Genomic DNA, 14,270 nt, shown 5'->3' with positions numbered 1-14,270 from the left:
GAGGTTTCAAGCTCCTATCTTCAAAAATGTAGAATTTTGCATTTTTTGCCAGAAGAAAGATCACGGATGCGTGTTTATTTGTTTGTTTGTTTTTTTTCCAGGGGGGATCGTATCCACCCAGTGGTCCTAGATTATCGTGGGAGGGCTCATTGGAACTAAAATTAAAGGTTCTAGTGCCCTTTTTAAGTGACAAAAAATGGAGGGCAACTAGGCCCCCTCCCACGCTCATTTTTTCCCAAAGTCCCCTGATCAAAATTTTGAGATAGCCATTTTGTTCAGCATGGTCGACAATATAATAACTATGTCTTTTAGGATGACTTCATCCCCCGAAGTCCCCGGGGTGAGGGCTGAAAGTTATGAACTTTACACAATGTTAACATATAGTATTGGTTATTGGGAAGTATACAGACGTTTTCAGTGGGGATTTTTTCTGGTAGTGGGGGGTGGGGGGTCGGGGGTTATGTGGGAAGATCTTTCCATGAAGGAGTTTTTCATGGGGGAAGGGACATTGCTAAGAAGGGGGCGCCGGATTTCCCGGGATTATTTAAAAAAATATCAGAAATTAAATATTAAAAAAATCAACTTTTTCAACTGAAAGTAAGGAGCCACATCAAAACTTAAAACGAACAGAAATTAATATGTATATGATTGGGTTCACCCCCCTACTCATTACCTCGCTCTTTAAGTCAAAGATTTTTTAGCATTTTCATAAGAGCTATTTATTCTAATTAAAGGCCTTTGTGATTAGGGGTCATTTTTAAAGAATTGGAACAAAATTCGAACTGTAGCTTAAAGAGCAAGGTATTGACTAGGGGGAGAATCCCCTGATGTACGTATTAAAAATATATGAATATAGAAGTTCGTTAAGTAAGTTAATTCGTAAGTTACGTATGTTTATTACTAATAAAAACGTTCGTAAATAAAATTAAATAAGTTTCTAGAAAGCCATTTAACCAAATAAAAGTAAAATCAATATGCAAATTTTGTTTTAATTATTCATGTACGGTGTGCCAAAATCAAAACCTGCATTAATTCAAAAACTTTCAAAAATTAAATAAAAAAATAAGTTTTTTTTAACTGAAAGTAAAGAACGACGTTAAAACTTAAAACGAACAGAAATTATTCTGTATATGAAAGGGGCTGTGCCCTCCTCAACGCCTCGCTCTTTACGCTAAAGTTTGACTGTCTCACAATTCTATTTTTTGAAAAAAATAATAAACTTTAGCGCAAAGAGCGAGGCGTTGAGGATGGGACAGCCCCCTTCATATACGGAATAATTTCTGTTCGCTTTAACTTTTAACGTCGTTCCTTACTTTCAGTTAAAAAAACTTGTTTTTTTATTTAAATACTATTAAAGAATAAATGAAACCCAAAACGAACAGAAATTCAGTAAAGCGCCAATGACGCAGTTGGTTTTAGACTTTTACAGTCCTTTTTGAAGTTTCTACGACAAAGCTTTCTATAAAAACCTTATATGCCTCCAGGGCATAAATTACAACCCTTGCCCACAGGGCTGTGAGGGAGTCTCCTCCTCAAAACATAATTTGTATCTGGAAATCAACTACGCTGAACAAAATGGCTATCTCAAAATTTTGATTGGATGAGTTTGGAGTACTGGTGGGCGTGGTAGGGGTGTTAGTTGCCTTTCAATCACTTATGACCCTTAAAATGAGCACTAGAACTCTCAATTTCCAATCGAATGAGCCCCCTTTGAAGTTTCTACGATGACCCCTTCCATATAAAGTGCCCCTGGGAAAAAAAAATAATAATGAAACATTGGAGCCGTATGGCCTTTACTATAGGCAACGCTATAGCGTTGCCTCTGATATACCTGAACAAAATCATGAATGCATTAAAAACTGTGAATTGGCGGTTTAAAAGTTACACATACAATACTCTTGAGCAAACTGAGCAAGTTCATCAAATTCCAATGAATTGACATTTTCCCGAAGTATACTTGTATTTTCAGTGGAGGGAGAAATTGCTTTTGTGACATACGAGACGAAAAATCTACTTCTGCTGAAGCAAGAGATTGTTCAATTCTAGTAAAATAATCACTAAACATCCTAGAAATAGCTTTTAGTCCTCAATATCTTTACCATTAGCATCAAATTGCACCTCAGGATGCAACGACTTTTTATTTCTACTAATTTTTCCTTGATCAAGTTTTTCCAGAATATTCTGAATTTTGAAAATATTTTTCATAATTAATTCTTTTGCTTTATCTAATTAGCCTTACTAGAAAAATCTTATAATTTTAAAATCATATTGTATTTATTTTTGTGGGATGCTTTATTCTTGTTTTATATAAAATTGATTATTTTATTTAATAATTTATTTCTAAAGTGATTCATTAATTTTTTTGTAGTAAGTTTCGTTCTTTTTGGATTTCTATACGGACAAAAAATATCAAGGTCCAATCAATATTATGAAAACTGTCTAACGATTAGTTTGGATTCTTCTCATCAAACAGTTCGTGGTAACAAACTGTAAGTAAGGAGCGACCCGGCTCAACAGTAACCGAAACTCTAAAAAACGGAATTTTGATATCAACAGATACATCAAAAGAATCAGTTTATTATGCTGATATTTAAGTTTCATCAAGTTTAGTTATACCCATCAAAAGTTACGCGCCTGAAAAAATTTGCCTTATTTTCGAAAAAAGGGTGAAACAGCCCCTAAAATTCATAGAACTTTAATGAAAATCCCACCATCAGATTTAGCGTGTCCGAGAGCCCTACTGTAGAGGTTTCAAACACCTATCTTTAAAAATGTGGAATTTCGCATTTTTTGCCAAAATAAATATCACGGATGCGTGTTTTTTTTTTTTTTTTTTATTTTTCTAGGGTTGATAGTATCGACACAGTGGTCCTAAAATATCGTGGAAGGGCTCATTCGAACGAAAATTAAAATTTCTAGTGTCCTTTTTAAGGGAACAAAAAAATTGGAGGGCAACTTGGCCCCCTCCCACGCTCATTTTTTCCCGAAGTCACCCTATCAAAATTTTAAGATAGCCATTTTTTTCAGCACAGTCAAAAATCTAAATAATATGTCTTTGAGGATGACTTAAACCCCACAGTTCCCGGGGGAAGGACTGCAAGTTATAAACTTTGCCCATTGTTTACATATAGTATTGGTTATTGGGAAGTATACGGGCGTTTTCAGGAGGAATTTTTTTCTAGGGGGGGGGGGGGGGTCAGGGTCGGAGTAGGGGTTACGGGGGAGGATCTTTCCATGGGGATATTTTATTGGGGGAAGGGACATTTCCATGAAGGGGGCGCCAGATTTCACAGCATTATCTAAAAAACGATCAGAAATTAAATAAAAAAAACAAGTTTTTTTTCAACTGAAAGTAAGGAGCAACATTAAAACTTAAAAAAAACAGAAATTATTACGTATATCAGAGGGGGCTCCCCTTAATCAGTACCTCACTCTTTACGCTAAGTTTTTTTTAGTACTTTCAAAAGAGCTATCTATTCTAATTAACCGGCCTTTGTGATTCAGGGGTTTGTGATTCGAACAAAATTCGAACTTTGGTGTAAAGAGCGAGGTATTGACTAGGGAGCGAACTCCCTAATATACGTAACAAAAACATACGAATATAGAAATTCTTTACGTAAGTTAATTCGTAAGTCAAGTCAGAACAAAATTTCGAGAAAACCAATTAACCAAAAAAAGGAAAATTAATATGCCAATTTCGTTTTAATTATTCATGTACGGTGAGCCAAAATCAAAGCTGCATTAATTCAAAAACTTTCGGAAATTAACTAAAAAAACAATTTTTTAAACTGAAAGTATGGAGCGACATTAAAACTTAAAACGAACAGAAATTATTCCGTATATGAAAGGGGTTGTCCCCTCCTCAACGCCTCGCTCTTTACGCTAAAGTTTTTTATTGTTTTAAAAAATAAAGTTGTAAGACAGTTCTAATATTGTAATATTCTAATATTCTATCAATATTAACTCTATTAATAATAACTATTATGCCACAACTGTCCGAAAAATAAGTTTTTCAAAGAAAAGTAAAGGCCATTGTAAACTTAAGCTCAGGAGATACAAATACCTGTTAAAATTCAAACTCAAAACGACCGGAAGTTACTATTAAAGAATAAATGAAACCCAAAACGAACAGAAATTAAATAAACAGTCATAGCAAAAAACATTCAACAAGTAATAATATAAACGAATGAATAGATTTTAAAGCGAGTAATGCTTAGATTGAATATGAAAATCAAGCTTAAAACGAAAAAAAAATAGTTTGCTATTAAAGTATAAATGAAACTTGAAACGAACATAAATTAAATAAACAATCAATGCGAACAAACATACAATATATATTAATGTAAATGAATAAATAAATATTAAGACGAGTGAAACTTAAATTGAATATGCAAATCAAGTTTGAATCGAATAAAATAACTACAAACAAGAGTTTGGGTATCGCCTCACTGCAGAAGCCTAAAACCTGCTGCGTCATTGGCGCCTTACTGAAAACTGAGTCTTGAACAGTCTTGGAAAGTATAAACAAAATCAAATTGAATATTAGATATATAATGATATTAATTGTTGAAAGATTCATTAGTTCAATATTTTTTTTCACTGTAATTTTTATTTTCATTTTCAATGCTGTAAGAACTGGAAAAGAGTAAATTTGTAATATACGAGTAATTCGTTTTCAGTGAAGCGCCAATGACGCAGAAGGCTTTAGGTTTTTACAGAAAGGCTTTAGGTTAAAAGAAAGGCTTAAAAGGAGGTATGGGTGGGTAGGGTCTAAGGTAAGGTTGTAAGGGCTGGGTGGGGGAGGGGAGAGGGAGTTGAGTATTATATGAGGGGGATCTCCCCTCGTCAATACCTCGCTCTTTACGCTGAAGTTTTAATTTGTCCCAATTCTTTAAGCATGACTCTTGAAACCCAAAGGCCGTTTAATTAGAATAAATAGCTCTTTTAAAGTAAAAAAAAAAACTTTAGCGTAAAGTGTGAGGTATTGACGGGGGGGCTCCCCTTCATATACGTAATAGTTTCTGTTCGTTTCGAGTTTTAATGCCACTCCTTACTTCCAGTTGAAAAATTATGTTTTTTTATTTAATTTCTGATCGTTTTTTAAATAATGGTGGTAAATCCGCCTCCCCCCATGGAAAATTGCCTTCCTCCATGAAAAACTCCTTCATGGATAGATTCTCCCATGTAACCCAAGCATGAACATCCCCCCTGAAAACCTCTGTATACTTCCCCATAACCAATACTATATGTAAACAATGGGTGAAGTTCACAACTTTCAGCCCTTCCCCCGGGGACTGTGGGGGGCTAAGTCATCAACAAAGACATAGTTATTAGGTTTTCGACTATTATGAACGAAATGTATATCTCAAAATTTTGATCAGGTAACTTTGGGGGGAAAGCTCATTAAAAGTAAAGATTGATTTTTCGGGACATTTTACGAATCTCGGCTGGATCATCGTTGCTGATATACAAGTGTTTCCATGATATATTTTATTTTTCAGCTTGTAAGTATTTTTGACTATGGTGAATGTATCCTCTTTTTCATTCAGTGTCACCCTCAAAAACGTATGGTTGCCATCATTCTGAGTAACTGCGAAATTTACTTTGGGTTATGATGTTGATAGATTCCAGGATGAGAATTTGAGAGAAACTTTCCAGGAACAGTTGAATACTAAACTTAAGAGTTTAAAATTTGATAATGTGGAAGATGGTTGGAATAATTTTAGAAAAATAATTTGTGAAGTTGCTTAAGGTGTATTAGGGAAGAAATCTAGAACTGCAGCTAAGAATATTAGTGAAAAAGCTTTATGTTTGATAGAAAGGAGAAAGGACTTGTAAAAGAATTATCTGAGTGATAGATCATATGATAACAAAAGGAATTTAAAGAAAGTGGAGAAATCAATAAAATATGAACTAAGGAGTAGTGGAGTGGAGACCATGGGTAAAATTGGTGAGGATCTGGAAGATGCAGCTAGACGGCATAATAGTAAAATATTGTACTGGCTCGTTAACAAATTGAGAGGGAGTAGTCAATGCAGACTCGGCCCAGTTATAGATAGGAATGGCGTCGCAATTAGCGATAAGGAAAAAACTAAAGAGAGATGGGCCGAACATTTTGAGAATTTGCTTAACCAAGATAGAGTTACAGAAAAAAATATAGAAGAAAATGAAAAAGTTTGTGATACCTTGGATGTGAAGGAAGATTTGTTTTGTGTGGAGGAATTAGCAACAGTACTAAAAGGATTAAAAAACGATGAAGCTCCAGATACTGATAGTGTAGTAAATAAGTTTCTCAAATATGGTGGCTCTGAGGTTAGAAATAAGTTACTGAAGATTATTAATAGGGTTTTTGAATAGGGGGAAGAACCTATTTATTTTAGGAAAACCTTACTTTAGCCACTTTATAAGAAAGATGATAAAAGTGAGTTTGGTAATCATCGAGAGATTAGTCTGGTTTCTGTAGGTAGTAAATTACTTAGTAATATGATACTTTTTACACTGAGAGATGCCGTAGACAAAGTTTTAAGAGAAGAACAGTTTTAGAAAAGGTAGAGGATGTGTCAATCCAATTTTCACTCTTTGGGTAATAATTGAGAAGTGCCTGAGTTTTCAAACACATTTGGTCCTCAGTTTTATAGATTATGACCAAGTGTTCGATTCTGTTGATAGAAGAGCTTTAGTAAACGTTATATCATTGTATGGTATACCAGACAAATACATCAAAGTGATTGGTTCTATATACAAGAATAACATTGCTGTGGTTAAGGTAGGAAATGAGGTTAGTAGCTGGTTTCGTATTAAATCAGGAGTTAAACAGGGTTGTGTTCTATCCCCCTTTGTATGGATTAAATAAAAAAAACAAGTTTTTTTAACTGAAAGTAAGGAGTGACGTTAAAACTTAAAAAGAACATAAATTATTCTGTACATGAAGGGGGCTGTCTCCTCCTCAACGCCTCGCTCTTTACGCTAAAGTTTTTTATTGTTCTAACAAATAAAGTTGTGAGACAGGGTCAAACTTTAGCGTAAAGAGCGAGGCGTTGAGGAGGGGACAGCCCCTTTCATATACTGAATAATTTCTGTTCGTTTTAAGTTTTAATGTCACTCCTTACTTTCAGTTTAAAAAACTTGTTTTTTTTATTTAATTTCTGATCATTTTTTAGTTAAAGCAGCTTTTATTTTGGCTCACCGTCATTGAATAAGTAAACAAAATTTGCATAAAAATTTTACTTTTCTTTTGCTAAATGGATGTCTCTATATTTGGTTATGACGTAATTTACAAATTAACTTTCGTAACTAACTTCTATATTCGTATATTTTTCTTCTGGCAAAAAATACAAAGTTGCAGATTTTTGCAGATATGAGCTTTAAACCTATGTAATAGGGTTTTCTGATACGCTAAATCTGACGGTGTGATTTTCATTAAAATTCTTTCACTTGTAGGGGATGTTTACCCCCTCTTTAAAAAATTGGGTAAATTTTCTCAGGCTCGTAGCCTTTGATGAGTAATACTAAACTTAATAAAATTTATATATTTAGGATCAGCATTATAAACACATTCTTTTGATACATTTATTGACATCAAAATTCGTTTTTAAAAGTTTCGATTACTATTGAGCCGTATCGCTTGTTTTTTTCATTGTTTTTTTTTATTACGTATATGTTATTACGTATATAAGGGGGTTCTCCCCTTAGTCAATACCACACTCTTTACGTTAAAAGTTAAAAAAAAAATTGATTCACAAACCCCTGAATCACAAAGGCTGTTTAATTAGAAAAGGTAGAAATTTTTAAAGCACAAAAAAACAGCCATGAAAAGTATGTATTATGGATTTGGGTGAGAACCCCCTAACATATGTAACAATTTCTGTTCATTTTAAGTTCTAATGCTGACTATCACTTTCAGTTGAAAAAACTTGTTTTTTTTATTTAATTTCTGATCGTTTTTTAAATAATGCTTGGAAATCCGACGCCCCCTTCATAGAAATGTCCCTTACCCCAAAGATACATCCTCCACAGAAAGATTCTCCAGAGTAACTCCTTCCTCTAGCCCCCCCCCTCCGAAAAAAAATCCTTCCTGAAAATGTCTGTATACTTCCCAATAACCAATAAATGATGCTGGCAAGTCCGGCGCCCCCTTCATGGCAATTTCCCTTCCCCCATGAAAAATCCCTTCATGGGCAGATCCTCCAACATAACTCCCAACCCACCCCCCCCACTACCAGAAAAAAAACCCTCCTGAAAACTTATGTATACTTCCCAATAACCAATACTATATGTTAACATCGGGTAAAGTTCATAAATTTTAGCCCTCCCCCTGGGGACTTCGGGGAATTAAGTCATCCTAAAAGACATATTTATCATATTTTCGACCATGCTGAACAAAATGGTTATCTCAAAATTTTGATCGGGTGACTTTGGGAAAAAAATAAGCGTTGGAGGGGTTCTAGTTGCCCCCCATTTTTTTGGTCACTTAAAAAGGGCACTAGAACTTTTAATTTCCATTCCAATGAGCCCTCTCACGATATTATAGGACCACTGGGTCGATACGATCACCCCTGGGAAAAAAAAAAAAAAAAAAAAAAAAAACCACAACCGTGATGTTTCTTGTGGCAAAAATTACAAAATTCCAAATTTTTGTAGATAGGAGCTTGAAACCTCTAAAGTAGGGTTCTCTGATACGCTGAATCTGATGGTGTGATTTTCATTAAGGTTCTATAACTTTTAGGGGTCTTCCCCCCTTTTTTTGAAAATCAGCCAAACTTTCTCAGGCGTGTAACTTTTGATGGGTAGCATTAAACTTGATAAAAATTATATATTTGAAATCAGCATTGAAATATAATTCTATTGATGTATCTATTGGTATCAAAAACCCGTTTTCTAGAGTTTCGGTTACCATTGAGCCGGGTCGCTCCTTACTTACAGTTCGTTACCACGAACTGTTTGATCATTTTGATGGACTTTGTTTTAAGGAGCATAGGAAAGGCATTGGGAGACCACGGAATCAAATGGGGAGGAAAAAGTCTCCTGGACTTGGATTATGCTGATGATTTAAGCATCCTAGATGAAAGTGTTAGCAAAATGAACGAAATTTTAGAGGTTTTGCGAGTTGAGGGTGCTAGAATAGGTTTGAAAATTAATGTTAGGAAGACTAAGTCAATAAGGGTAGGAATAAGTGAAGATGAAAAGGTTATGTTGGGTAATGAAAAGATTGATCAGGTGGGCAGCTTCACTTACCTTGGTAGTATTATTAGTAAAGATGGTGGGAGCAGTGAAGATGTTAAATATAGAATAGCCAAGGCTCAGGATGTTTTTTCACAGTTAAAAAAAAGTTTGGAAGAATAGGAAGATAAGTCTGCAAACCAAGATTAGAATATGAGAAGCTACAGTGATGACAGTGGTCAAATATGGCTCTGTAGCATGGACGCTCCGAAAAGCGGATGAAGATTTGCTAGATGTTTTCCAGAGAAATTGCTTAAGGATTGTTCTGGGTACCCGGCTGACTGACCGTATTTCAAACAATAGGCTTTACGAAAAATGTGGTTCAATACCGCTCTCTAGGGCTATAACGAAAGAAAGGTTGAGGTGGCTAGGGCACGTTGTGTGGATGAAGGATGACAGATTGCCAAAGATTGTTCTTTTTGGCCAACTATTTTGGGCTAAAAGGAAAGCAGGTAGTCCTCGTTAGGGGTGGGAGGACGTCATAAAGAAAGATTTTAAGGGCATGGGAACATCGTGGGCAGGTGTAAAAAGGGAGGCTTTGAATAGATTGGGGTGGAGGAGGAGCGTGCGTAGCTGTGTTGGCCTCAGGTGGCTTGGTGCTGCGGTGAGTTGTTAGTGAGTTGTTAGTAGTATAACGAACAAACTCTGTGAATACCAATTTTGCAAGAGCCTTGCAAACTGCAGGACAATAACGTTATAAGCTGCAGACTATAACGCTGTTGTCTATAGCTACAGGCTATAGCTAACGATATGCTGCAGGATTATAAGGATGACAAAGTTATTTTCTATCTAAGCTACTACCATTCTCACAAAACGGTACATATAATTTTCGTTTTTCCTTCATTGTCCAACTTATTTCCATTTTCTTTTACAACATTAATAATATGTTCTAAGGTGTTAAATTTAATGTTCAAAAACTTCTCGGATTTTTAATTTTACATGCCATCATGCACCAAAATAAATCAGTAATCCTTGAGACAGCATTGTCAAATGAATAAAACCACATAGAGGTCTGAAATTTGTCACGAACGTCTATCATTTTTTTTTTTTTGCCAAACTTTCACGAAGCGCAGTCTTATTAGATTGAGCCACAAAGCTCTTTCCATTCATTGCTTTCAAAATTAACTTCACTACAAAGTTGAATGTATATTATTTAATTCTTTGAACTTAATCACTTGCAATATTCAGGTATTCGATTCTTTTAATTGCACATTCTATAATGTTATACTTGCACAGCTCTGCCTCTTGTTTTTACGTTTTTTTTCCCTTTAATCTTTTTTTTTCGTTCTTCCTTCTTTTTCTGAATTATTCATCTTTTTCAGATTTCAAAACTGCAAAAAGCTATTGAAAGTGAGGGAAATCAAAGTGTAATGCTTGCTGGCCAGTCTCAAATAGAAGGTGTTACAGGTGATGTGCGTAAAAGACTTGCTATGCAAATTTCCCGTTCTGATGAAAAGAAAAAAGCCCTAGCCCTTCTCTTACTTCATTATTCTTATGCCCTTGAGTATGTTGCAGATTTGGAAAATGCAATGAAGGTAATATTCTTAGCTCTTTTATTGCTTCATTATTCTTATGATCTTGAGTATGTTGCAGATCTGGAAAATGCAATGAAGGTAATACCCATAGCCCTTTTATTGCGTCATTATTCTTATGCCCTTGAGTATGTTGCAGATCTGGAAAATGCAATGAAGCTCATAGCCCTAGCCCTTTTCTTGCTTCATTATTCTTATGCCCTTGAGTATATTGCAGATCTGGAAAATGCAATGAAGGTAATACCCCTAGCCCTTTTATTGCTTCATTATTCTTATGCCCTTGAGTATGTTGTAGATCTGGAAAATGCAGTGAAGGTCATAGCCCTAGCCCTTTTATTGCTTCATTATTCTTATGCCCTTGAGTATGTTGTAGATCTGGAAAATGCAATGAAGGTCATAGCCCTAGCCCTTTTATTGCTTTATTAATCTTATGCCCTTGAGTATATTGCAGATTTGTAAAATACAATGAAGGTCATAACCCTAGTTCTTTTCTTGCTTCATTATTTTTATGCCCTTGAGTATGTTGCAGATCTGGAAAATGCAATGAAGGTAATAACCCTAGCCATTTTATTGCCTCATTATTTTTATGCAATTGAGTATGTTGCAGATCTGGAATATGCAATGAAGGTAATACCCCTAGCCCTTTTATTGCTTCATTATTCTTATGCCCTTGAGTATGTTGCAGATCTGGAAAATGCAACGAAGGTAATACCCCTAGACCTTTTATTGCTTCATTATTCGTATGCCCTTGAGTATGTCGTAGATACGGAAAATGCAGTGAAGGTCATAGCCCTAGCCCTTTTCTTGCTTCATTATTCTTATGCCCTTGAGTATGCTGCAGATCTAGAAAATGCAATGAAGGTAATTCTAAAGTCATACCTTGTCATATAGTTTTTGCCAACAATTTTAAAGGCTTATCTTCAGACGAACTAATTAATGAGACTTATTTAAGTCTACTTAAGACGAATTAAATTAATTAGACGAACTTCAGAAAGTGGCGTTCATATGGAGCTCAAGCTAGAACCCTATGTCTAAACATTCTTATCAGGCTAAACACGTTCGTATCATAAGTGTGCTACTTAAAAATCTAAGTCCCATTTATATTCAAGGGTGTATCGGGATCATTTCATTTTACAGGTTAGATTCACGGCTTGATATGACAATCTGACAAGTACCGTTCTGGCTAGCTGCACAATTTGTTTGCGTCTCAAGATTTCGATCCACTCTTTTCGTGGTCTCCCTTATGGCTGTCGTCCATTTGTCACTCCCTTGAGTGTTGTTTTACCAGAAACGGTTAAGGACCACTCTTTTCATATGCCTCAGTCACTAGAATTGGTGCTGTTTGATTTAAGATCGTGTCTTGAGATTTGAGCTACTTGATATGTGTGGTGACAAATAAAAATATTCCTGATTAGCAGATGTTTTAATCAGAAACCAATATATAGAGTCTAGAAGCGAAGGCTTGACTATAAATTGTTTCAGCCAAGCATAAGATTTAAATTGTGAACAAAGGCTGCCTGAATACAGACTCCTAGTCGCAGATACAAGAAAAATACTTGACAGACATCTGGAAAATGAGTGGAGGTAACTCTATGGCTATCCGTTACTACATGATTTTTACCAACAATTTAAAAAATCTTTGTTTCAGCGTTATTTTGTAAGTGCTTGTGATTTGACAAAGCTTTTAATTCAGGAACAGTCAGTTGCAGAAGATCAAAAGAATTTATGTCACACAAAAAAAAATCCTGTAAGAGAAGAGAAGAGCTGAAAAAAGTCCACGAGTTTTTTTTAATTCTCGAGCTTTCGGAGATTCGCGAGTTTTTTGGGCTTAGTGATTAGTTCTCATAAAAAAACGTTTACATGAAGGTTTAGCTATGCCTGTACACTATAAAACTTATGTCTGGGTAGGCACGTGTGTTCTCGTGAAGTATAGCTAGACATACGTGTAAATATTTTATGATTGGCAGAATTTGAAAGTCTACGCAGAGTTTCAGATCAGGATGGTAATGGTAATTTCAGGATGGTAAATGGTAATGGTAATAAGTATGGTAAATGGTAATGGTAATCAGGATGGTTATTTCTCAAATATCAGATTTCATGAGTAAACCAGAGCTTCCTGAATACAGACGTCTGGACAGGTATACTTCACGCATGAAAGTCTAACTAGGCAAGTATTTGAGTCAAGGTGTAGAAAAAACAATTTTGTAATCAAACCCTCTAATTTACAATTATTTCTGTAAGTGAGAAACGGAGATAAAATGAATTTCAGAGGCACCAGGAAACTAGAAACACTATAAAAAGTATAAATGTCTTACGAAAAAAAAATGTTGAAAAATAGATTGGGTCAATTGATCATGCGTTTGAGTTTGGGATAATGAATTTTAAATCTCATTTTAAACAAACAAAACATAACCCCTTTTTGATTATCACAAATCGTCCTTCTCTTTTGCTTTATAGTACATCCTTCACTATGTTGAACTTTTTTTCCTCACTTCTCTTCAAAGTTTTTCTTACTGGATAGTAATGGTGACCCAGTGAGTGCGGATATCATGAATGATCATTTTGCTTTAATTTGTAAAATTCACCCTCCACTCAAACATATTCCAGCCAACAGCACAGTGAGTGACATTTCTGTGATTGAAATACATCAGACCCAACTGAAACTCAAAAATTTTGACACAAATAAGTCAGTATACCCAGGTCATATCCCTACTAAGCTGATTGTGGAATGTGCCCAGTATTTGAAGTGTAGCTCTAACTGCTATTTTTAACCAATGTTTTGCAGATTGTATTTTTCCAGCGTGTTTTAAACGAGCTATTATATCACCTATACCGAAAACTGAGACCCCAAAAGCCTCTGACTTAAGACCAATATCGAAAACCTCCATTTTCTCTATAAATTTTTTAAGTTTTATTTGCAATTTCCTTTTTGACGATATACAAAATAAAATGAAACCAAATCAGTTTGGCTTTAGGCCAAATCATAGCACCATTCACTACTTAATTTATATACTTGACACTGTCTTAAATCATCTTGAATTAAATTGTTCCTATGTTGACAGTTTTTGCTGATATTAGCAAAGCCTTCGGCAACTTAGATCATCAGACAGTTATTGATAATGCAAGGGCTTTGGTACCAGAGATTTCGTTTTATGTATGGTAGTTAGTTTTTTGTCTGGCCATGCATAATGTGTAGTCCTCCCTAACGGGGATTCATCAGGTTTTTCCTTGATTTCCTGTGGAGCACCTCAAGGGACTAAAGTAGGTGCTTTAGCATTTTTAGTTGTTTTTAATAATGTTTAACCAAGTTTTGACTACTCTTTTAAATTTGCGGATGATTTGACATTACCTAACCTTTGTCAAACCTTTACTACTTCGGACATTACAGTTGACTCACTCACTAAAAATTTAAAGAATGATCTTGACAATGTTAAACTCAACTTAAACATACCAAAAAGCAGTTCCATGCTATTCTTCTTTTAAAAGAAATATACCCCTTATCAATAATTACCTTTGTGT

General features: G+C 35.0%; 1 protein-coding gene across 1 annotated transcript in view; it reads left to right on the top strand.

Moving 5' to 3' along the window:
* Positions 1-14,270, top strand: part of Pdzd8 (PDZ domain containing 8) — a 245,494-nt gene that overhangs the window by 226,969 nt on the left and 4,255 nt on the right. Inside the window, exon 14 of the mRNA XM_089105143.1 lies at positions 10,542-10,754. Within this exon, the coding sequence (XP_088961269.1) occupies positions 10,542-10,754 (213 nt within the window). The remainder of the gene's footprint in view (positions 1-10,541; positions 10,755-14,270) is intronic.

Source organism: Artemia sp. Qi Xiang Cuo, chromosome 19, assembly GCF_049724085.1.
Source record: "Artemia sp. Qi Xiang Cuo chromosome 19, ASM4972408v1, whole genome shotgun sequence".
Taxonomy (NCBI): Eukaryota; Metazoa; Arthropoda; class Branchiopoda; order Anostraca; family Artemiidae; genus Artemia; species Artemia sp. Qi Xiang Cuo.
Note: the sequence above shows the minus strand (reverse complement) of the source record. Positions and strands in the feature narration are given on the sequence as shown.